Source organism: Bemisia tabaci, chromosome 8 (assembly GCF_918797505.1).
Source record: "Bemisia tabaci chromosome 8, PGI_BMITA_v3".
Taxonomy (NCBI): Eukaryota; Metazoa; Arthropoda; class Insecta; order Hemiptera; family Aleyrodidae; genus Bemisia; species Bemisia tabaci.
Window position 1 is genome coordinate 8,644,571 of NC_092800.1, and position 26,335 is coordinate 8,670,905.

At 40.9% G+C, this 26,335-nt stretch overlaps 1 protein-coding gene across 6 annotated transcripts in view; it reads left to right on the forward strand.

The window, feature by feature from the left end:
* The window catches only part of rdgB (retinal degeneration B), a 139,574-nt gene that overhangs the window by 63,774 nt on the left and 49,465 nt on the right, over window positions 1–26,335 (forward strand). For all 6 annotated transcript variants that reach the window (XR_002010162.2, XM_072303767.1, XM_019060371.2 and 3 more), the window contains one exon: window positions 9,952–10,068. Coding sequence is in view for 5 of the 6 variants with exons in the window: in XM_072303767.1 (XP_072159868.1) it covers window positions 9,991–10,068 (78 nt within the window). In the remaining variant the exon portion in view is untranslated. The remainder of the gene's footprint in view (window positions 1–9,951; window positions 10,069–26,335) is intronic.

Consider the following 26,335-nt stretch of genomic DNA (forward strand, 5'->3'; position numbering starts at 1 on the left):
TTCAGGGTTCTATTTGATCCCAGTTTTTTCTTGGTAAAATTACCATTTATGGAATTGGTAATTTTACCGAGAAATCTCGGTAAAATTATTGAACTTTCTCGGTAATTTTACTGGACCTTGGTACAAACGCCAATACTTTTTATCGACTGTGGCAGAACTACCGAGGAAAAATGGCAAAGTTACCGGGAATTGATTACCAATAAAAGTGGTATTCTTACCTGAAAAAAAAAAACAGTAAAAATACCGGTTTTTAGGTAAGCTTACCAGTCTGTCTTGGTAAAATTACCAATAATTGGTCAAAAAATTGAGATGGTAAAGGTACCAACGGACCGTGGTAAAAACGCCGAGAATTTCTTTTCAGTGTAAAATCGATATTTTCGGTGGATTTTAAACTCGCAGAGTCGCCTCTGCTTTTGGGTGAGGTCACCCTTGAAATTGTTCACTGAAACAGGAAATTTTGATGTTTATTTCGCCTTTTTTAGAAAAAAAAAAATCACGGTAGCTCCTGCGCATGAGCCTAAAGAATCAGTCTAAACTAAAAAATTAGCAGAATTCAGAGATATGAAAGCGGAATTATGAAAAAAAACCTCGCACTCGATAAAGAAATCGATAATTGCATCGAATGCAAGGTTTCTTTCGAAACAGGATTCTGCCTTCATTTCTCTGATTTCTGCTAATTTTGTGGTTTAGAATGACTCTTTTGGCTCATAAGAAGGAGTTACCGCCCTTCTTTGGGTAGAAAAAGATTAAAAAAGCGAAATAAACATCGAAATTTGCTGTTTTAGTAAAAAATGTCTAGTCTGACCTCCTCCAAAGCCCAGCTATCGATTCCTGTATCGAATGCAAGGGTTTCTTCGAAGTACAATTCCGCTGTCATTTCTATGAATTTTGCATATTTTTTTGTTTAGAATGATTCTTTAGGTCCATGCGCAGGGATCTGTTTCTTTGGCTATAAAAGTGGAGATGTTGCATGTGTGAGGAATTTGCGATTTGACTGTTGATTCTTACGTTAAAGCTCGCGAGAAACACGATGGTGCCACTGGTTTTCTCTGAAATCAACTCCCAAGCTCAAGAAAAGCTCTCAAGTTGAGGCCAAAATGGAGGGGATATCCCACGCTATCCTGAGATACATCAAGACAAACTTTCCATGCAAAGATAGGGAGCAAAAACATTGACAGGGCTGCCACTTTATTTGGGGACTCCAAAACTGAAAACACGGCATCACTGCTAATGTATTTGCTCCCTATCTTTGCATATAGAGTTTGTCTTGATGTAGAAGTGGACACTCAGGGTAGGGTGGGATATCCCCTCCATTTTAGCCTCAACTTGAGAGCTTTTTTTGAGCTTGGGAGTTGATTTCAGAGAAAACCAGTAGCACCATCGTGTTTCTCACGAACTTTTACATAAGAAACAACAGCTAAATCGCAAATTCCTCACACATGCAACATCTCCATTCAATATCTGCCGAGATATTTAAGATAATCGATGCGATATATCGCATGCCAGTTCGACCAAGTTAGAAACCGTTACGAATCACCTTATGAAACGACCAGGAATACAACCCCAACTTGCCACACTGTGCGACGACGATAGGAGTCTATCCCGTCTGCCGAAATATGAGTGAATAATCGGGACGGCTTAACCGCAAGACAGCTCCGTTGTATCACCGCCCTATCGAGGCTCCGGGAGTGACGGTGTCACTCCTTGGAGCCGAGCCAAACTCATCAGCCCCCCCTCCCCCCCTTCAGTTTCCCTTCGCCCCCCGCCCCCGCGTAATGAAGTTTCACGGGAGCCTCGTCAGGTCGATTAGCCCGGCAATGGAGCGCCTTCGGTTTAATAGAATGCAACACAAACGCCGGCGTGACGGAGGAGTGGCATAAAATCGAATGATGATTCCTATTCAGGCTGTGAAGGCGGCGCGCGGAGGTTTGCCGCGCGGTTGGAGGCGGTCGCGATGTATGCAAATTGGTTTTTGGTGTCGTCCTCGTGTTGAGTGTCGAGTGGGGGCTGGGATTTTGGAGTACAAGCGGCTCAAGTGATTCGCGATGTCGCCGAGTTTGCCGGGTTATTGTGAATCGAGAGGGGTTTCGAATGGGATATGTGGCAATCCTGTTCGTTTTCTTGTGTCGTGGGGGTGGAGTATCTATGAATATACTTCGATGTGGCCGAGTTGGATGGATTAAAAAGAATATTAAAGGTTAATAGATTCTTGATAGTATGTGTGATGTCTAGGAAATCTAGTTACCACCTTAATGTGCAAACAATCGCCTGTAGCAGATTGTTCACCCCGATGTTCATCGGTCATCGTTCGTCTGCTTTTATGCAAAGAGAAAAAAAGAGCCGCAATTTGAATTCAGTGGCGTGGCATTGCGATATATCGATTGATCTGCCATTTTAACGTATGGAAAAGAATCGATAATCAGGGTGTATACAGCCAACACCTTAATAATCGATTATTTACCACAGCTTCAAATGGGAAATTATCGATAGATCGGGAAGCACGCCACGCCACTGTTCAAATTGCGGGCTGCGTGGCACCCCCTACTTTTTGTTTTTTCAAGAAACCGAGGTATCATGTTTCAAGTTGAAAAAACAAAACTTCAGGTCGAATTGTTCGATGTTTTTGAGGAAAAATGGAGATGTTGCATGTGTGAGGGATTTGCGATTTGACCATTGGCGAGAAACACGATGGTGCCGCTGGTTCTCTCTGAAATCATCTCCCAAGCTCAAAAAAAGCTCTCAGAGTGAGGCCAAAATAGAGGGGATATCCCACCTTACCCTGAGAGTTCACCTCTACATCAAAACAAACTTTCCATGCAAAGATAGGGAGCAAATACATAAGCAGGGTTGCCACTTTATTTGGGGACTCTAACACTGAAAACACGGCATCCCTGCCAAATGTATTTGCTCCCTATCTTTGCATGGAGAGTTTGTCTTGATGTAAACGTGGACTCGTGATGTTGACGTAGATTTAGGGTGGGATATCCCCTCCATTTTGGCCTCACTTTGAGAGCTTCTTTTGAGCTTGGGAGATGATTTCAGAGAGAACCAGCGGCACCATCGTGTTTCTCGCGAACTTTTACGCAAGAATTAAGGGTCAAATCGCGAATTCCTCACACATGCAACATCTCCATTGCGAACAAAATTGTCTGAGAAAATTGAAGAAAAATATTAACGATATTCCTAATAAATTAGGTTTTTATTGAAGGAAATATGACAGTTCTGAAGGCTCATACGGCGTTCTTCCCTATCACGGCAGAATTCAAAATGTCTCTTTGTCATCAACCGAAAGAAGAGGGAAAATGGGAAACGGTGGTGTGCTGTGGTTGCGAATTACCGCTCTCCAATTTAATGGAAAACGAAAGTGCTTGGTTATGGGAGAGGTTATCTCTCTGCATTAACAGTGGAGATCAAGAAGGAAAATGATAAGTTATGACTATTCCATCGTCATCGCGATAATTTCCCGCTGTTTAGCACCGAGAGCTTGCTCGCAGCGTGCACAACCCTTGCCCGCGTAACCTCCCGAGCGTGAAGCCCTAAAAATTTTATACCGTTATTTTTACACCCCATTCTTTTTTAATTTACTTTTATCGTCTTTTTATGGTCTCAACTTTCGTGCAGCATCAATTTTTATCAATTCCCCGCGTCGCGGCAGGTCTCAGCCGCAGTGGTGAGGCGCGAACGATCGATCGATATTTCCGCATTTGAAGCTGTGGTAAAAAAATCGATTATCAAGGTGTACGCTAGGAAAACCCTGCTTATCGATTCTTTCCATAGGTTTAAATGGTGGATCGATCGATGTATTGCAAAACACAAAGCCGGCCAGCTCGGAAAGTCAGCCTGTAAAATTTTCGGAATTCTCGTACCCTCCAAGTGACCAATTCATCGAATTTCCTCTGTCCTGTCGCGCAGGGCTGTTTTATGGATCGGATTTTCAGGGTCGCCGGCGATCTGAAAAACCGGGCAGGGATAATCAGGAAATTATTGATGACCAGGAAAAGTGAGGGAGTTTCTGACACACCTGCAATAAAACTAAACGGGGGGAAAAAAAAAAAAAAAAAAAAAAAAAAAAACTCCGGCCGTGGAAGTCATACTTACGGACTATGCAGACATACCACCCGTGTTTTGGGCTCAGCAGCCGAAAGTTTCGGGCGTAGCACCCGGAGTAATCAAAATTACGGCTCTGGCACCCAGAACTGTCGGTCTCTGAGCCTGGAATGGACGATACGTCTATACAGTCCGTAACTTTTTTTGCAGTGTTTAGGAAGTAAATACTCGAAAAAAGTGAATATTTGGTAAGTTCCCAAAAAAATAAAGAACAAACTATATTGTCAGTCTTTTAAAATAGGGAAACACTTAAAAAGAGTGCCATCTCCCAAAGACCTACACTTAATAGGTCTTATTAACTTTAGTTACCATTGTTATATGCTCAAATACTCGATCCTTGTGGAGATTAATGAGCGTCAGCTAATTATTTAGCTCAATATTTATTATTTAAACGAATTCTGACATCCGCTGTTTTAGACATAAACCGGATGTTTTATTCATATCTCGTTGAAAAATCATGCCAGAAATCTGAAACTTGGCATCAACACCCTTGAAGGTTTGCAGATTCTAAAACAGCGTTATCCATAAAAATGACGATAAAAATATGCTGTTCTTACAGATATGGCTCATATGCATTTGGATTTCATGAATCCAGTTTATCTACCGTAGTTTTTATTTTCTCTTTTCAGTCTGAATGTTAAGAGTTCTGTGTCAGTCCATTTAGCCGTAGCCACCTCCGTTTCAGTGTCAGTTTAGCCACATTTTCCGGTTAAAAATCTGAAAAACTCTCTGTGCTCAAAATGAACACGCATACTCAGAAGAGGGGAAAATCGGTCGGCAAGACTCCGGAAATGACTGACACGTTTCCCTTCCCACTTTACCGGCACATAACTCCTGCACTTCCTTTTTCAATCGAGCAATATCAAACTTTTAGCTCTTTACATCCACGGCGAGCAGCAAAAGCCTCCCCAAAGTTTATTTCCATTTGAAACCTCCGTGCAATACTTCATGGTTAAGCTGTATTTACCTTAACTTCAACAGAGTTGCACGAGGGTCAAGACACAAAGTTGAAATTCTTGATCATGCGTAATCAAAGAATTTTTCGATTGGATCAGTCAAAAAACCCTACCGAACGCTGACCGCTTCTCTGAAACGTACTAACAGGTCACCAAACATTATGTTTTTTATTTAACACTTTGAAAGTAACAAGATTACGCGGTGATTTATCGCGTACTTTTGGAGAAAAAATCCTGGACAAGCCCGCTTTCTAAAAGTCCCAAGATTCGAAGGAATCAAACGCGTCGGAATGACGGGAAAATGATGGAAGTGGTACACTACGGCAGTCAAATCGCCATCTCCTCTCATTTTTCACTCACGTTTGTTGAAATAAAACTTTTTCAAATGTGGAATTGTTGCTTGTTCACCACAGACAACATGAATGTTATTCGAGTCTTTGATCCTGAAGACATAGTTTCGACTTTCCTATTGTTTTCATATACGAGGATCAGAAAGTCATTTGACGGAAGTCGTAGAAACTCGTGCTCACTTCTGATTGGTGCAGGATGACATCATTCGTAATCGCGCCAAGCACAGTTCCATCAGCTTGAAACGCGTATTAGCGCCTACAAGACTGTAGGAATACTTCACGCATTGCTCCAAACTCAGTACGGAGCACGGTCGGCGTGGAACGCATTAACGCCTACAAGACTGAAGGAATACTTCACGCATTGCGCGGTGCGCGCCTCAATCGTCGAATGTTCGTAGTTTCTCGGTGTTAGACATACCGCCAGCGGGGTGCACATACATGTGTAAACAATTGTGTAACATATATGTGTATTACACAAAAGTGTAAACAATCTGCTATGGCTGAGCCAAAGCGTCTAGAATGAAGTTGCCATATTTTCGCATCACAGAGACTGCCACGGTAAAGTATAGTATGCGATTTGACTCAGGTAGACCATTCTGGTTTCATTAGAGGGAGGTTTGAATTCACGCGTCAAAAAACATTAACTATCTTGGTTAGGAGTTTATTTCAGTAATTTTTGTCACGCAAACCGTGTTCTGCGTGGGATTTCTGGTTCAAAAACATGTATCAGAATGCTTATCTTAGTACCTTGTCTAGTAGCCCACTCCAGGAAGAAAATGGAAACTTTTCAGAGAATTTAAGGGTAATTGGATAGCATTTAGCAAAAATGAACATGCGCGATTACAGTGTTTTCAAAATCGTGCAACTTATTCTTCTCTTTTAAAAAGACTTAAAATTAGTATAGTATTAAAATTGACACAATTATTTTCCTGTAAAATTAACAATTTTCTGGTGGGAGGCAAAAACTATTTGCTATTTTGGGAGGTTCTTCTAGATAATTATGAAGAAGCAACATTTATATAACAATGTAATTGCGCTGGTTCCTTTTTGCTAAATGCAATCCAATTGGACCGCGTTAAACAGAGAGGAACCAAGCCACATCAGCTGTTGCCAAATTTAACAGGGGAATTTGATTTTTTACGAGAGAGCGTTTGTGCGGATTCTTTTGAAAATTTTAAGGAATTTGCTTTGTATTTTGGAGAAAATTCATAGAAACTTGAACAAAAATCCGCACAACCTTTTTCATAGGTAAAAAATTTAATTGCCCAATTAAATTTGGCAATAGCTGATGTGGCTTGGTTCTTTTCTGTTTAACGCGGTCCACTCAGTCCTGAGTCTAGCGAATAATATCAGAAAAAATCCCCAAAAAGCGTGGAAGTCCGAAATTTCCCAAAACTTGCAACCCTGTCTGAGGTAGTTGTTTTGTTAGAGCTCAATCGATGGCACACCGTGTTTCGCTGTCACCGAATCAGTTTGCAGCCAGGATACTCGTGTTGAAAGCTTTGCAGGCTTAACTTTGTCAATACGCCTTTAAAGCAAGACTGCTCCCTCTCTGACCCTTTTCTCCGCTCAAAACTCCATCCTCTTTATTTGATTACTGTGAAGTACCTTTCAACCGTATTTTCTTTCTGATCCGCTTCCAAACTGTTGGAAGAGTTCTCTTCAGAAGAGAGGCTGCCCTCTACTCGATACTTCAATTGATGACAGCGTGACTGTATCCTCGTTTTGTCATGGATCTGTCAGGACCCGCGAAGGGACTGCTGTATACAAGGCGAGAATTGACCACCTGACAAATTCTGACTTGAATATTTACCCTATATTTTGATTATTCCGCACGCAATGAATTTTGCAGTGTAACTGAAAAATGGTAAATTTTTGTTTGAATAATATTTAAACCGAAAAATTGTTTCCGGTTTAAAAGAACGTTTATCCGCTCCGAGCGAATTTCTTTGGACTGCAAAAATTTCCTCTCCTTTACATATTTTTATTCACTTTTTTTTTTTTTTTTTTTTTTTTTTTTTTTTTTTTAAATAAGTTTTTTTAATTCGCTATATCAATTTTGTCATAGATTACAAATTAACTTTAGCTTGAACCTCATTTGAATAAGAAGAAAAACATTCTTAACAATGAAAGAACTTTTCCTTTAAGTCAAAAGAAACTTTCATTCATATCAAACGACTTCTCAAGAACAAATAAAATATTCTTTGAACTTTTTTTTAAAATCAATGACAGGGTTTTTATTATATTTTTGTCTAAATCTCAACTCGTATATTATTTTGTAAACAATATTAGAGAGTAATTTCAATCATTGAATCAGCAAACCAACAAAGTTAATACATAGCTCCATTTGATCATCCTGTGTTACCTACTTTTGGACAATGAGACGGTAGTTTTATCTCGTTTGTCGAAAACTATTTCACAGAAACAGTTGGTCAGCGGAAATTCTAGGTTTCTGGAGAAGCTTCATTCCAAGCAATATTATAATTTCATTCACCTTGTGCCAGCCTGAAACTTTTTTTTTTTTTCTCAAATGATTCTCATGCCTTTCTCTGCCGTCAAAAGCCCGGAAAAAGCCCGGAAAATCTCACCTGCTAGAAATCATCAAGAAAAGACCCCAGGTGGTCTAGTGGGAGCCCATTAACTCCCAGGTACCAATAGGGATCGACTATATTGGGTGTTTGTCACAATCGGAGTTTCCCTCCTCCGAGTGGAAAGCAGGCGAAGGGGGGCTTTTTCCCCACCGTTCAACCCTCTGCTCTGTTAAAGTTGTATCACGAATTGACAGAAAATCAATCTCTTAGAAATAATAATCTGCGTTAGGAAGCGTGAAAAAGGAAATAATCCTCCAGTGATCCCTCCACGCTTTTTTTTTCTCGAGCTTTTAATTGCCCCCTGTCCTCGGCAAAGGCTTAAATGTCTTGAAGCTCAAGTCGTGAAAGTTAGCGCGAAGTTTATTCTCGACGCCCTTGTTTACGTTAAAACAGGGTGTCTAATGTACGGAAAAAGTACGCGGATACACTGGGAAACGTGGACTTCGGAAGGTCGGTGCGGAGGTATGGAAAAGTTACGGATTTTCCGTGAAAAGATACGGAAATGCGAGATTTTCGTGATAAACTCTACAAAGTAGCATTGGGAGTATGCGACAGTGGCGTGGCGTGAATTGGGATGTATCGATTAATATGCCATTTAAACCTGCGGTAAAGAATCGATTATTAATGTGTTCGCTGCAAACACCCCGTTTATCGATTATTTTCCGTAGGTTTAAATGACAGATCAATCGATACATCGCAAAGCACGCCACGCCACTGGTATGCGATTTCTTAACATAATCCATTTATCAAGTTTCCGGTTCGATTCCTCGTGTTTCTCGGTTTATTCCTTTGTTATTTCATCATTATTCCTTCTTCCCAATCCGAATACAGCAAAAAATGCGCGTATAAGGCAAGGAAAAGGCAAGGATTTTTGAGAATCGTCAAGAATTTTCAAGAAAGTAAGGAAAAGGCAAGAAATAGGCACTGAAAGAGCAAGGAATTTTAATGACAGGGTACCAATAGACACCCTGGTTTAGCCTCAGCTTTCAACCGTTTTCGTCCGGGTTAACGAAAATCGTATGCGCGAACAATCGGCATTGTTATGTTGAACTTATTTCAACTTCCTTTCATACCTTTTCTAGGGCGTCGCTTTGAGATAAATGCACATTCCCTCCACGCTTTACCTTTTGCCCCTCGAACTTACAAGTAGTGGCGAGGCGTGAATGATCGAAAATCGATATTTATCCATTTGAAGCTATGGTAAAGAATCGATTATTAAGGTATTCGTTGTGACCATCCTGCTAATCGATCCTTTTCCTTGATTAAATGGCAGATGAATCGATACATCGCGAAGCACGCCACGACACTGCGTACAAGCCGTCTTACAGTGCTCTTTGATGCTCTTCTAGTGCTAAACGCAATTGTTTACCGTCTATAAATCCGCAGACCCTCAGATTCTAGGCAACGCCTTATTTTCCCTTCGATAGTCGTAAAAATTTAGGCAATTTTTCGATAAAAAAAAAAAGAAAGAAAAGCGGCCGAAAATCTAGTATTGAGAATGGCATCATTGGAAAGCCTAAAACGTCGTAACTCCAAACAGAGGAGGATCCAGCAATTTGGCAACACCGGATTGTCTCCATTTAAACCTATGCTAAATAATCGATTCTTGTCGGAGCACCTGGCCCCTCCAAGAATCGATACATTTTCACAGGTTTAAATGGATTAAACACAATATTGCCAATTTTTTTGGATCCGCCAATGACACCAAAGCTTATTCCCTTATTCACAAACTACTTAATTTTGGAAAGGCAATATCGTAAAAAAGTCGGAATATTACATGTCTGATATATTCCTCGAAAATGAAGGAGGCATGCTTCTCGTTCTGATACGTTCTGCTTAGTTGAGAAAAATATTCACTCGCGTTCTCTTCTTTTTTATGGGAGTTTGTGTGCAAGTTTTAACTTTGTATATCGAGTCCTTAATTTTTCGTTTGTTTTTCTGTTGCAGCAAATCAATGGCTGAAATGAATAGGTGATCCAGGCTGAGATGTTAATCAAAGAATATCGCATTCCGCTTCCTCTCACCGTAGAGGAATACCGGATTGCGCAGCTGTATATGATAGCGGTGAGTTTTCATTTTCTCTACCCTTTCTGCAGTAAAGAACGAATATTTTGAATACGATTCTTTCTCTGTTTGCTTTCCTACACGGAGAGAAAACGTTCGGTTCACATCGAGCAGGGTTGACACAGTCAGGGAATGCCGGGAAATGTCAGGGAATTTCAAAAAGTCAGGAAAAACCTGGAAATGTTAGGGGAAATGATGAAAATGTTAGGGGAAAATCGCCGAATCACCTTAATTTGCTTTCTCGAGTAAGTTTGACGTTGCGAACAACACATTTAGCCTGAAAACTATTCCCTTAACTATGTCATTTCAAAAGTTTGTCATTTGTTCAATTGTCTGGGAATTTCACAAAAATGTGTCAGGAAAATCAGGGAGATGTCCGGGAATGTAATTTTCCAAATTCTGTGCCAACCCTAATTGAACTACATAGTCTTACGATTCAGCTAACCGAAGATTTCGGTCATAGATACCGAATTCGGATTCAAAACTAACCGACTTCGGTTCCCATGGCCGAAAAATTCGGTTACCGGAACCGGAAAAATTCGTAGCTCAATATGAACCGGAGTTCACTATCTTCGACCAGACTTTTTTTAGTGTGGATCCGGGTTCTTTTTCCGGACTGTAAACACCCTGCAAAACCTCCAAAGAAGTTCCGGACCTTGAAATAAAACTCTCTTTATCTGGATCGGAATCCCGGAAAACGTCAAGCAACGCACAGTGGACCTAGTCGATTACAGAGGTTGGACGTGAAATTTTTGACTTAAACTGCAAATTTTGATGTTAATTTCGTCACATTTTAAATTTTAAGGGGTGCCTCATGAAAAACATTTCACGAGGAAACCAGTGGTACCAATTTTTAGGGTGTCTACAAGTCCGGAAATAGTACTCATTTTACAAGTGCGGTCCGGAAGTACTGAAAAAGTGCGGAAAATTCGCAAAAAGGTGCGGATTTTTTTAAAATTTTTTCGTCATTTTTGTCGCAATTTTAAATTGTTGAAATTTTTCTAATTTCGTCAGATGGAGGTACCGAAAAAGTACGAAATTTTTCTGTCGGAGGAGGTACTGAATTTCTTGAGAATGTACCGAATAAGCACTGTAAAAGTACTTATTTTTGACCGGCTTATTTTAGTAGACACCCTGAATTTCAGAACCTCACAGTTTCGTTCAAACGGAGTTATAAGCGTTTAAAGTTTCCGAAGTTCGTCCGACCTTTCCTATTGGCTCGCTCTACTGTGCGACGCTCCGATGACGTAACTAAGGTCGTAAACCAATCGGAGCGCGACAGGAGTTTTTCCCGCCCATTTCTCCCGGTCCGCGCCGAAAGTTAGCGATCGGAAAGCGACCGCGGAGTTGGAGTTCCCATCATCTCTTAATCAAGCTTTTACGAGGTGGTCGGAGGGAATTTTACGAGAAGTCGCTCGGGTTCTTTATTAAAACGATGACGGGCAGGGCCGCTCGACTGGAAGGACCCTTCACCGCTCCGCTCACGAAAAACGCCTTATCAACGTTCAGACCTTGCCAAATTTCTTCCGGGAAAATATGATGGGTCATTAATCCGCCGTGTTAAGGAAGAACGTCGTATGAACATTCGACACTGAAAATAAAAAAATCTCGGTGTATTTACTAAGAAAATGGTAAAATTACCAAGAATTCCAGGTTCTATTTGATCCCAGTTTTTTCTTGGTAAAATTACCATTTATGAATTTGGTAATTTTACCGAGAAATCTCGGTAAAATTATTGAAATTTCTCGGTAATTTTACTGGACCTTGGTAAAAACGCCAATATTTTTTATCGACTGTGGTAGAATAAAATGGCAAAGTTACCGGGAATTGATTACCAATAAAAGTGGTATTCTTACCTGAAAAAAAAAACAGTAAAAATACCGGTTTTTGGGTAAGGTTACTAGCCTGTCTTAGTAAAATAACCAATAATTGGTAAAAAAAAGTGAGATGGTAAAGGTAACAACGGACTTTGGTAAAAACGCCAAGAATTGTTTTTCAGTGTAAGGAAAAACGTCGTATGAACATTCGAGAGTCGCCAAATTTCCCCGGATTAAACATGTATTTTTCAGGAGAGTTCTTCATATTTTTCCTTGAAATTTTCAGATACTTTAGATCCAATCGTGGATAAATTTCTCTGAACATTTAGAGGAAAAATCTTCACGTTTCTTGAAAAGTTCGTATTTTATCAAAGCAAATTTGACAACGTCTGAAGGCTCACAAGGCGTTCTTCCTTAGCATGGCACTTGGCAGTAATTCGAGCGCTCCTTTTGTCCACTATCATGACGGAGCACAATCGGCATGGAACGCATATTAGCGCCTGCAAGACTGTAGGAATACTTCGCGCATTGCGCGTACGCCAGGGTACGACGCGCTCCAATCGTTGAAAGTTCGTAATAGACCGGGGCGCTTTTTTACGGAATGCGCTTTTCGAAATGCGTATCCCTAGGTCTCTGGGCTACTTTTTCGGGTTTTCAATGTGCGAATCGTGTTCTGCTTGTCATTTACCTTTGTTAATACACATTCGCGAGTCAAAATTCGTTCCTGGTTTAGTGACTCGTTTCAAGGAAAAATAATAGTAACCCTTCCCAAAATTGAATTATTTTTCCAAGGAACTTCGGCGACGTTCGAAGGACCATACTACCGTGCTAAGGCCAAGGAAGAACGCCGTATGAACATTCGAGAGTTGCCAAATTTCCCCCGATAAAACATGTATTTTTGACAGCATTTATGCGTATATTTTCTTGAAAATTTCAGATATTTTAGATTAAATTGCGTACAAAATCGTCTGAAAATTTTGGGATATAATATTCTCAATTTTCCAAGTAAATTCGAAATTATCAGAGGAAACTTGGCAACGTCTGAAGGTTCATACGGCGTTCTTCCTTAGCTCGCCGGTTCAGCCCTCCCGGGTCGCGCGTCGACCAGTCAAGCGGCAAACGCGCCAGGGCGGCAGCCTGTTTCATGTTTTCCCCCGTTCTATTTTATCATCCGAGTTATTTTTTATTTCGCCACCCTCCTCTCCTCTCCCCCCTCACCCACTGTGATTCGGGAAAATCAGCCGTCCCTGGAGCTCCCCTTGATGGAGTTTATTCTCTTCCGTCATCGTAATGCGGCCGTATAAAGTCACCTGAAGTTGTTTTTTTATTTCGAGGGGTTGGAGCCGAATTATTTCGGCCGACCCTCGAGGCGGGTTCCCGGGAGAGTCTGGAAAAAGGTCGCGCGACCGCGCTTCTGACACCGGTCGGGGCTACTGTTTTTGGATTATTGATATTGATACGCGACCCCTCTCTCGAAATCAAAGACGTTTTATGCTGGAAGCAGGAGGCGCAAGGATGGAGCCGGAGCGTCTTACTGAAAAATATTCTCGGCGTTTTTTCCAAGGTCCGTTGGTGCCTTTACCATCTCACTTTTTTTTACCAATTATTGGTAATTTTACCAAGACAGACTGGTAAGCTTACCTAAAAACCGGTATTTTTACTGTTTTTTCCAGGTAAGAATACCACTTTTATAGGTAATCAATTCCCGGTAACTTTGCCATTTTATCTCGGTAATTCTACCACAGTCGATAAAAAATATTGGCGTTTTTACTATAAGGTCCAGTAAAATTACCGAGAAAGTTCAATAATTTTACCGAGATTTCTCGGTAAAACTATACCAATTCCATAAATGGTAATTTTACCATGAAAAAACTGGGATCAAATAGAACCCTGAATTCTTGGTAATTTTACCCTTTTCTTAGTAAATACACCGAGATTTTTTTTTTCAGTGTGTCGTGCCACGTAAGAAGGCTGTACGAGCCATCAGACGTTGCCGAATTTTCTACGTCAAATCACGAGTTTTCAAGAAAAGTTGTGAATATTTCCTCTCCGACTTTTCGGAGGATTTCGCGCGTAATTTGATTTAAAGAGCCTGAACATTTCAAGGAAAAATATTCAGAACTTTCTTCAAAAATACATATTTAAATACAGAAATTTGGCACCATTCTTCTACAACAGACGTAACCAAACTTCCCTCCAACAATAATGAATTTTCAGGAAAATTTTTGAAAATTTCCCTTGTGACTTTTTGGAAGATTTTGTTCAAAATTTGATTTAAACAATCTGAAAATTTCAAGGAAAAATACTCTCAAAACTTCCTTCAAAAATGAACATTTTCTGAGAGGAAATTCGGCAACATTTGAATGTTCACTCAGAGTTTTGACTTAACACGACGCTTAAGGGTTGGTCTTCAGACTTCCCTTGGTTGGATTCGTTTTTCTCGTGAAATTTAAAGGAGAAAACATGCTCTGTAATGGTTTAACCCTGTCCAGACAATATTCTACACCTTGTCCAGGGGTCTAAGTTGAGCCCGATGTACTTCTTTCAATTTTACTAACTAAAAGTCAAAGGCATAAAAAAATTCGAATAACTCAGTCTCATTACAAAGCCTAGTTACGACCTTTTGCCTTCCGGGGCAAGGTTCAGCTTGTTTCCGCTCAGATTTAGCAGTTACGTTACAGGAGCAGGGTTAATTAGGGTTCTCGTTAGTCCACCTCTAGATAACTTTTGCCTCGTATTTTATGAAGTTTTGTCTCCGGTGTTTTGTCGGAATTCGCAAACATTTTCAGAAGCCCTTAATGCCGCACAGTGGCTCGAGTTAGTGAGAAAGGTCGGACACAATTTAGAAACTTCAAACGCTCATAACTCCGTTTATACAAAACTTTAAGGTTCCAGAAGTGGCCCGTCGGTTTCCTCGAGAAATTTTCTACCAGAAGCACACCTCAAAATTTAAAATGTGACTGAATAAACATCAAAATTTGCAGTTCTTTTAAAAAATTTCATGTCCGATTGACTCGATCCACTGTGTGCCGTTGCCGGTTCCGTAGCGCAGGTGGAAATTTCATAATTGCCTCGCCCTTTTCTCTCGCCCTCCGCGCAACTTGCGTCGGGAATATTTCGCCGAAAGTGAGAAAGTTAGTGCTTAAGCGCGTTAAAAGATGAAAGGTCAGCCGAAAGCCCCCCGCACGCGGTCACCTGAGAGTTCCGCCGCGGTGGAGCCTTTTTCAGTAATGTGGACGTACTTATAATAAGCCTTTTGTTCGCCACTTCAAAGCTAAACAACTTTTCGACGATTAAAAAGAGCGCGTTGCGACGGGGCTTTCGGTATCCTCGAGGCTTTTCAAACTCGAGTTGTCAAATGGAGTCGCAACGGATTCGTTTTATCTAATTAGCTCGCGTTTCAATGAAAAATTACTTTAATGAAACTAATTCATTTCGTTTCCTGAACGACAACTTTTAGGCAACGTCTAGTGTGCAGAAAATATGGAATCTTGATTCTTTTCACAATTACAATCCCTCCCCCCCCCAATTTTTAAAATACCACAGGAACGTTCACAACTTTTTCGGAAAATTTTTGAATGGGTCACTAAACAAGTTACGAATTTAAGCATTTTGATACATGTTTCCTAGTCAGAATTTCACGTAGAGCACGATTCGCACAACGAAAATCACTGAAACCAACTCCTAAGGAAGGTATTAACGTTTTTACTTCACATTGGTTACGAGGACTTTGAACTGCCCGCTCACAAGAAACTCAAAGCTCTACGTGAGTCAAATTGCGCACTACAACGGTTTCAGCAAGCTCCTTAATCGAGCAATGTTCATTTCCCACCATGTGTCGTTCAAACTGCAAGCAATTTGCCATAGCTGAGCCAAAGTGTCAAGATTGAGGTTGCCAGATTTGTACATCGTAAAGACTGTCATGATAACGTTTAGCGCGCGACGTGAATCACGTAGAGCATTGAGTTTTCATGAGCGGGTGGTTTGAATTCACGCATCAAGAATTATTGAATATCTTCATAAGGAGTTGCATTTGGTAATTTTCGTTGTGCGTATCGTGTTCTACGTGAAATTTTGGTCGAGTAACAAGTATCAGAATGTTGAAATTCGTACCTTGTGTAGTGGTCCATTTCGACAATTTTCGAATTTCGTCACTTAAAGGCACCTAAAAAGCACTGAATTTTTTTGGAAGGTACCGAAAAAGTGCTGTTGATTAAAGTATTTAACATTTGCCAGCCATCATCAGTAGACACCCTTTTTGCGACACAAGAATCCCGATATGGGAATTTGACACTTTGGCAGTTTCGAAAACGCCTTCAATCGTGGCGTGATACCTCACGCGTTCCGGAGAGTACGAATAGTTCGCAGTTTCCGACTTGGGTCCCGTTCCCCAAAAAAATATCCGACTTGGGTCCCGCGGTCAATTAAGGAGATCCGACTTGGGTCCCAATGCATTTATGTTCCAACCTAATTAAGTCCCGCGTAATCGGCATTGAATCAGGAAGTTTGCTAGTTTGGCAACTATGTAAGCGATGAAATGTCTCACGTATTATCAGATTCCCAGTCATTCGGCCGTGTGATGGTAGGTGTCGTTTACACACTTCATCAGTAATCAGTAATCAGTCTGACGTAGCGTCGGAGCAGCTATGGAGCATATGTTCAGTTCGAAAGGCAAACAGTTATTAGTGATTAACAATTATAAATTCTGTTTCCATAATAAACTATGCAAAAACGTTGAGCGGTGGTGCTGTGCAAATAGTGATCAGATGCTCAATCCGAAAACTTCAGAGATCCGTATGACCTAAACTTCGGGTCCCACGCACGAAGTTTTTTTCTCCGTGTTGTTTCCCTGATTTATAAAAATGAATAGGAACAAATGTATTGTTTTTTTCTATGAAAGAAAAATAAAAGATTAAAAAGAAAAAAGATTGTGTTGCTTCTCGGCGAATCCAAAGCGAGGCACGGTTGCCGAATTTACTAATATCTTCCTTTAACGTTAGGACTGACCCAAGTCCATTGGGACCCAACTCGATCGGGAGCAAAGTCCACCGGGACCCAAGTCGGTTACTTAATCACCGACACGGGACCACGGGACCCAAGTCGGACGTTGCCGAATAGTTGTATCATGCGCCTCAGCAATGCGATGAAAGAATTATACATATACATATTGAAGTAGCTTCCACTCTGGCCTTGTTGATTTCGCTTTGCCGCTTTTGTAGTTTTGACCGCATGGTTCAAGTGCACTCTAGTTAGGATCGTATTTAGCAAATGGGTAATTTTTATCGGAGGATCAAAATGATCAAGTGGCAAAAAAATTGAACAAAATAATATAAACTCAAACCAACAATAAATTACAAGGAAGGACGGTAAAAAATGTGTCTAAAAAGATAATTAAATTGAAAACACACACAGGACGTTTGGCACCAATTGCACGATCATTCTCAATGGGGAAAAAAGGTTTAACTTAAAAATTAAAACTTGGCTTTGGGCGTAGAACTGTTGCATTAACACGTGAAACTAGCCATTTCATTTATCTTGTTCTCACACCTTTGATCGTCATTGCATGCAATCCTGATATTGAAATTTAGGAGATTTGAAAACGCCTTCAATTGTGACGTGATACCTCACGCATTCCGGAGAGTACGAATAGTTGTATCATTGCGCCTTGCCAATGCTGCACCGAAAATTATAATTGAAGTAGCGTTTGCATACTGGTATTGTCGGTTATTTCTGTCCATCTTTGCAGTCATGAAGGCACATTTAAAGTGTGGTCGAGCTAGGATTGTATTCAACAAAAGGGTAATTTTTTTAGGAGGATTAGGAGGATTAGGAGGATTAAAATGAGCAAGAAGCAAAACGACAACGACCTGAGCGACAATTTTTAGGCAACGTCTAGGGTACTGAAAATGTGGAATCTTGATTCTTTTCACAAATACAACCCCCCCCCCCCCCCAAGTTTTAAAATATTATTGGAACTTTCCCATCTTTTTTGGAAGATTTTAAATTCTGTCTCATTTTTGGAAGAACTAAGAATTTTCCTAAATTATCAGAAAAAATTTAGAATTTTTCCAACTTATAATGACAAGTTTTTCATTGCATCCCTTCCGGAATCTTCGGCCATTTTTCCAATGGTATATGACGCGTTGAACATGATGAGCACATTAAAAAAGTCGAAAGTATATTCAGGATCAAAGAATCGAGTCTCGTTCATTTTATCTGTAGGAAGCAAGCAACAATTCCACATTGAAATACGTTTTATTTAGCGAACACCAGTAGAATTTGATAGGAGACAGCGATTTAACCGTCGTTGTATGTACATCATTTCCCTCATTTTCCCGCCTTTCCGGTACGTTTGAATAGATCGTTTTCGATACATCAAACGGGTGAGATTGTATCGATATCGATTGGTTCAAAACAGAAACATAGCCTCAAAAGTCAATTGAGTACTGTGACAGAACGGGTTTTTTGTGATGGATTTTTGATTCGCGCGAGTACTAATTGGCCAAGAGTAGTGAATTGCCACGAAATTTCTCATTATCAGCTTTTCTGACAAATATCGTAAAATTTTGGTTTGAGGTTATGTTCTATTGTTTTGAACCAAACGATACATCGAGCCACCATCGAATACGATCCATTTCCTTCGAGGCTCCGGACTTTTTAAAAGCGGGCTTGTCCAGGATTTCGGTTCCAAACGCCGCAATTGTAGACGCACTTTACGATCTCAGCCATCGATAAGCGCTCAAACGCATGCTCACTAGAATAGTTTCTCAAAGTTCACACGTGTGATACATCACTAATTTGATCGCTCACAGATGCATTAATCCCAATTTAGTACACTGAAGCATCCTCTCTCTGCGAGATCGGTGCAGTCCTTGACTCGTGGCTGCGGAAGGTCATTCGGAGCCGAGTGCGAATTCCGAAAGTAAATATTGAATGACGTCTCGAATGCGATCGTTTATGAGTCGTTGGTCTCTCGGTTTGACGCCACAATCACATTTTTAATTGCAATGCCATCGCGGTGTTTAACCGAGGATTTCATTGCCACCGTCGCTGCGGCGCACAGTGGATCGAGTCAATTGGAGTGGTTGGACATGAAATTTTTGACTAAAACTGCAAATGGAGATGTTTCATGTGTGATGAATTTGCGATTTGACTGTTGATTCTTACGTAAAAGTTCGCGAGAAACACGATGGTGCCACTGGTTTTCTCTGAAATCAACTCCCAAGCTCAAAGAAAGCTCTCAAGTTGACGCCAAAATGGAGAGGATATCCCACACTATCCTGAGAGTCCACATCTATCAAGACAAACTCTCCATGCAAAGATAGGGAGCAAATACATTAGCAGTGATACCGTGTTTTCAGTCTTTGAGTCCCCAAATAAAGTGGCAACCCTGCTAATGTATTTGCTCCCTATCTTTGCATGAAAAGTTTGTCTTGATGTAGAGGTGGACTCTCAGGATAGCGTGGGATATCCCCTCCATTTTGGCCTCAACTTGAGAGCTTTTTTGAGCTTGGGAGTTGATTTCAGAGAAAACCAGTGGCACCATCGTGTTTCTCGCGAACTTTTACGTAACAATCAACACTCAAATCGCAAATTTCTCACACATGCAACATCTCCATTTTGATATTTATTCCATCATATTTTCAACTTTAAGTGGTGTATCTAGAAGTGAATACGAGCACACCAATGGAACTACTTTTTGAACCTCAAAATTTTGTATAAACGGAGTTATAAGCGTTTAAAGTTTCCAAAGTTTGTCCGACCTCTCCTATTGACTCAATCCGTTGTGCGGTGCGTCGCGTTTGTAAACATGGAGCAGTGGATCGAGTCAATATGAGAGTCGGACATGAAATTTTTGACTAAAACTGCAAATTTTGATATTTATTTCGTCATATTTTCAACCGTAAGGGATGTGTCTAGATGAAAATTTCACAAGGAAACCAATGGAACTACTTTGGAAACCTCAAAGTTCTGTATAAACGAAGTTAAAAGCGTTTAAAGTTTCCAAATTTTGCCCGACCCTTCCCATTGACTCTATCCGTTGTGCGGCGCGGCGCGTTTGTAAACATGGAGCGTGGATCCATCATCTCGCCAGCTTGCCGCTCCCGAAGTTGTCAAGTTGAAGTTTTTAGCTAAATCGATCGATGCTGAAACCTAACACATCATCGTTTCTCGGACGAAGAAACGTACCTCCATCTAATAAAGCCCTGTGTCCGTTCGTCAAAATGGCGTCGAAGTGGAAGCTCAAAGTGAATCGATAAAATACGATCTGTTCGCGATTGTCGATCAAAAAAGAGTCACGCTGCTCTATTTTGAGTCGTAACACTCATCAATCGCATCAAGTCCCGACTTTGAGCCACTTATCGTTGAAATCGATCCACTCTGAGCTACCATTTTGACGATGAGTGGAGAGAGCTCTGAAGGCTGCAAAATTATCGCAAACAATTACATTTTTCACAAGAATGAACCATTGGACCTGGGAAATTTTTGTCTAAAATTTGTCTGTGTTTTGCCCGATATCAGAAAAAGTCTGTGAAATTTTCGTGTATAGAAACTTTGTAGGCGGAAGGGGGGGGGGGCGCCGCAAGTCAAATTGTGATTCAAAATAAAAACAACTTTATCAGAAAAAAAAATACTCTTGATTCACGCCGATTTTTGCTTGGATTGAGAGTCCAGCCTCTTAATTTAAGTGAATTTCCTTTTGATTCACGAAAAATCCGATTAAATCAATAGTATTTTTTTCTTGCCACATTCTTTAAGAGTCTGGACGCTGGATCCAAGAGATTTTTTTTCCAGTGAGCTATTCGACAGATACTGAAGAGAAATCTAAAGAAAAATTGGTACAATATACTACCTGTATACATATTATACTCTATAGTTTCGAGTTTGAATGAAAAAACCATCGTCAGACGAGACGACTTCCAGTTAAATAAGTCATACATAATGCATAACCTCTGCAAAAGTTAGTTATGACATCTTTATCCTCACTTTGCTTAAAGACAGTTTCGCCTCGCTCCCGGATAATACCGCCATTACTGTGGGCTGTGGATTTCCGCGAGTAGTAAAACTCGGACTTCATGTTCCATAGTCAGTGGGTCGAGTTTAATGTGAGACCATGCGTTAAATAATCGTATTCGATGCTGGCGGACCAGCCAGTGGCTGGCGTCAGGGAAAACTGCTGCAGTGAGGAAAATCACTCTCGAAGGAAAAGGAAAACGGAGAAACTTTAGGTCATTTCCATCTTATATACTCTCGCCATTTCACTAAGTAATTTTCAGCATCAGCCTCCGCAAATAGGGCGTCTACTGTAGAGAAAAATAACGGATACTTACACTGAAAAAAAAGTACAGAATAAATACAGATTTTGAGAGGTCGGTGCGGATACACAGATTATGTATAGATTTTTCGCGGAAAGGTATGGATACACAGAATTCTCGTGGTGAACCTAGAGAAACAGCCTTGGGGGTGCACTGAAAAAAATAGCTCTGCTCACAGGGCTCCTGCTCTTCTTTTGTAACAGTCACAGAAGCTGCCGTTATGAGGACAGAGTAGTCTGTTCCCACGACCGAAGTTTTGTTCTCACAACAGAAAAATTCTGTAAGTGTAACAAAGAAACTGCAGGAGCCCTGTGAACAAAAGGTTCCGTCGTCAGCATCTATTTTTTTCTGTGTGTGAAATTTCTCAGCGTGGTCCGCTAAAATGCAGTCTCGCAATTTTAAAGCTCTGTGGCTACCCTGATTATATTAAAATGCCTCATCAGTAGTAGAAATCATGCAAATAGTAAATTTTTTATTGCTTGATGTGAAAGTGCCTAAAGAGCTGACTTTGCAGTATTTTTTAAATTTTTTTTCTGCTATGGGAAATCGTATAAAAATACATTTAGAAGTGAGAAAATTCACCGCCTTGTGACGTCATCTGGCGGCATTTCCCATATAAACGCATGTATCTTAGCAGATTAGATCATTTTGTCATATCTCCTCCAATATTTTTTCAATTTATGACCCGAGGGCATCTTCGTGTTCAGCCCACTTGGTTGGTGGCGGCCGCTTTAACAAGGAATTCATCAGATTTCAGACACCTGCAAATTCTCCGTTTAATTTACAAAAGTAATTTTTGTCTTTAATTTATAGTTTATCGGGGGCGAAGTGAAACTTATTCAAATGACCGATTTATATTTGCAAAGTAAAAAAAGTTGCACAATCTTAGCAACATTGTAATGCTCTTGGTTCCTTTTGCAAAATGCTATCCATGTACAGTAGACTCTGGATTATCTGCATTAATTGGTGCCGGGCCCGATCCGGATAAAAAAAAAATCCGGATAATAATAGTAAACACAAACACCACCAACCCACACCACAGTATTCTTATTATGTATACATCATGTACATACCAACACGAATTTAAAAGGTTAACGCCAAATTGAACGACTCGCAATGGTGATTGTGAATGGTAGCCGACAACGATAAATTACAATACAACGATTAAAGCGCGCAATGCGTGAAGTATTCATACAGTTTTGTAGCCGCTAATGTGCGTTTTAGGCTAACTAACCGACTGCACTGCGTTTGGCGTAATGCGAGAAGTATTTATGCAATCTAGTAGGCGCTAATGCGTTCCACGCCGACCTCACTGTTTGGCGCAATGCGTGAAGTATTCCTTCAGCCTTGCAGGCGCCGATATGCCTTGCGACCGCTTCTCCGCGGATCCGCGCTCTCATCGGACTGCGTACGTAGTTACATGGTTGCAAAATCGATCCGGATAATCCAGAGTCCGGATAATACGAAACCGGATAGTCCAGAGTCTACTGTATAGGTCCTCTAGATTATAGGAGCCACGATTCTATCTCCGTGCAAGTCTGGAGAATCGGAAGATTAGAATTCTCGAAAACCGCGAGTGAATTAGAAAATTAACAACTTCACACGATAAACTTATTACCGTTTCCGCCGTTCCCAACGAAGTTACCGAGTTCGCTCCGCTTAAAACTCGAAAGTCCCCTCCTGTTTTGTAGCGCTACCTCTTCCTCGTAGTTTTCGAAGCGCTCGGTGAGAAGTTCGGATCAATTCCGCGCTTGACCGACACAAGCCCGTGAATACTTTTCCAAGTTGAGCCTCGTGTTCCATTCGACTTGACGCCTCCCGGAGCTCACCTGAAATTCGGATTACGCCTTTGTGTGGAGCGAGTTGTTGAGGGTATCCATTTATCAAACACTCATCATAAATTCTCGCAACGAATCAACAGTCCTCAACACTCACCGGGAAGTTTTTGTGCGTGAGGGCCGTGGACGCACGAGGCCGTAAATTAATCAAGCCGCTATTTTAGTTACATCTCGCTTAATTCGTCGGCGCGAACTTGAGAGCGCTGCGGCGCGGCGATGATGGACTCCTTTTATTTTGACGTGTTTATCAATTGCTCCCAGGTGGGCGTCCGCGAAAGGGTTGTAAGGCGGGATCGAAGGCGCGGGGACGAAAATAAAACATGAATCATTCGGACGAGAATCGGTTTGCATTCGGGTGGCTTCTGCGCTTCGGGTGGTGACTGAAATCCACTCCCTTCGACGCAGCACCGCTGTCTCACAATCAGTGAAACCAAAAATATTCCTAAAATATTGGTGGAAAATTTTGTTATCACAGCAGAATCCTCCTTAGTAATCAGTCCAATGGACGGATGTAGCCGCATATGTTCGATGGATAGAAAAAATTCGAAGTCAAGAAAAAATATTTTGTATTCAAAAGTAAGCGTTACACTTAATCTCTGAATCTCAAGGAAGGATAAAATTTGATAACTTTTTTTTTTCAGTTTGGTCTTGATGTGACTTACCTTTTTTCTTTTGAGCTCGATCCAAATTACCTTTTTTACAGTCGTCCTCATTGTAGAGTTCTAATCTGCCTCGCTATGGAAGAACGCTGTATGTCTTTGTGTATGAGCCCCCGGGCGCTGCCGTATGTCCTTCTGTAACTAAACTAAACGAATTTATTGGTCAAATTGTGAATCATTTTTTCCTCTTTTTCAGACAATTTTGTTTGTAATTTGATCTAAAATATCTGAAAAGTTCAAAGAAAAAGATAGAAAACTTCCTCCAAAAATACATGTTTTCCCCGATGAAATTTGGCAACTCTCGCATTTCCATATGGCGTTTTTCCTCAGTACGGCAGTAATGTCTATAGCCCCACCTCTTCGTTGAGAATCTTACTGAGTTTTTTTTTTTGAAGTTCCAACACTATCCGTTTTTATTCTAATGAGGAGAATTTCTAGGGGGTAAAAATACACCTCAAGGTATTTGATAAATTATCATATCAAAATGATCCAATAGAGGCATACATTATTAATGAACGTCATAAATGTCGGAATTTAAATTCATTTAAATTTCGTCCCAGCCTGGAGGAGAAGGGAATAGGCAGAGGGTTCCGTAGTGAACTTGATCGAAACTTGGAGTTTAACTTTCCTCCTCAGAATTTCCATCAACAGAAGCGGATCCAGCAGTTCAGCAACACTGTCCTCTATTTAAACCTATGTTAAAGAATCGATTCTTGTCGGAGCACCCGGCCCTTCCAAAATCGATACTTTTTCATGGGTTTAAATGGAGAAAAACAATGTTGCCAATTTGCTGGATCCGCCAATGTTCATCAGTATTCAACGTCAGGCTTTCCTTTGAGGCTGAGAATCAATTTAAATTTCAACACTTCATCCGCGAGAGATCCAATTTTCTGAATCCAGCTTTGGCTATTTCGAGTCCGTCCGAAGAACCGCTCCTATACGTTTCTGATAGAGCTAGCAAGTTCAAACTCTGAAACTTACTTCTCTCCGTGTCAAACGAGTTTTCTTATCAAAGCCCCTTTCATCCAGGAGTTCGGTTGCAGCAAAATCAGTTTAGTGTCTAAGCAGGGTGTCTAGCACCAGAATTTTACTGATTCCATCAGGATTTGAGGTCAATCAGGATTTAATCCCGATTTCATCAGGATTTGAGGGAAAATCGGTCGTGAAATCAGGATTTGAGGAAAGTCAGCCGTCCGAAATTCTAGAGTTCTGCTTTCACATACGCTTCTGCAGAAATTTTAATTTTTCTCCACAAAAAATCAGGATTTGGGAAAATTATGAAATCAGGATTTAGCAGTCAAAAAGCAGGGAAAATCAGGATTTCCCAAAATGAAAAAAAAAAAAACAAAAAACTAGACACCCTGCTGAGTCGCATCATTTTTTTGAACTCCCAAATTTTCAGAAGTGAATGTCCTTGGTTTCTCTATTTCGGTACTTCACCCACATCGTGTGCTTGGACGGGCAAATGAACCACAAAACAAGGCGCGAGTTTAAACATTATGATGTACAAATATATTTTCTCACCACAATTTCACGTAAAGCACAATTTGTACATCGAGAATGACATCAAGTAACTCATCCGGCTCAGCCGAACAGAAGCGGATCCAGCAATTTGGCAACCCTGGGTTTCCTCAGTTTAAACCTATATTAAATAATCGAATCTTGTCGAAGCACCTAGCTCTTTCAAAAATCGATACTTTTCGGAAAAACAATGTTGCCAATTGGCAATGCAGCCGGAGCGTTGATGAAAAATGCAAATAGAATTTACTATTCACAAGTCAGCGCGTGGAGGCATCTCTGAGGTTATGAACCCCCGTCCCGAGGGACTCCTCTTCCAGGATAGAGGATAGAGGTTGACAGTCATCCCTGTCTGGCCCTTGCGTTGTCGTGTCTTGTCGCTTCGGAGCAGCGGTTAATTTTACGAAGGGAAAATTGCGAGGCGCCTGACATTTCGAGCCCGTCGGATCTAGGGCGGCTTCTGGGTTCCACTGGGAATCCAACCGCGTGCCTTGATGTCCTGGTCTGGTGGTCGCGTAAAAGTGAAGCATCCCTCTGCCCGGATTTCGCACGCGTGTGTCTTCTGCCAGACGCGGGATGGGTCACAATGTCGCCACTTCTCTACCCCAACGTGTTGGGTAATGGAGTGGGTAAATCGTGATTATTTTTTTTTAATATTTTAGACAATTTTATACGAAATTTTACCTAAAATATCCGAAGATTTCAGGGAATAATAAGCACCACTTTCCTCGATAATACTCGTTATATTCGGGGGAAATTCGGCATCTCTCGAATGTTCATACGGCGTTCTTCCTTAGCACGGCAGAGTAGGACTCTACACAGTGTTAAACGATACCAGTCAATTCACGAACGTTAGTGCGCCTTCATTTTCAACTGATACTGTGCAATACTTCCGAGGCGGAATAGTTGCTCTAAGCGCCTTCCAATGATTTGTTTCGACTTGACTGCAGAAGTTCACGATTGCCGCGCGCTGATATTACTTACTCTGTAGCGCGTGTGCAATTACTCACACATTTTCTCATAACGACGACGAAGTAAAAACATTCATACCTCACTTTGCGACGTTGCAAGTTTTTTACCAATTATTTTATTTGGATAATACAGCTGTCGGTTTAATT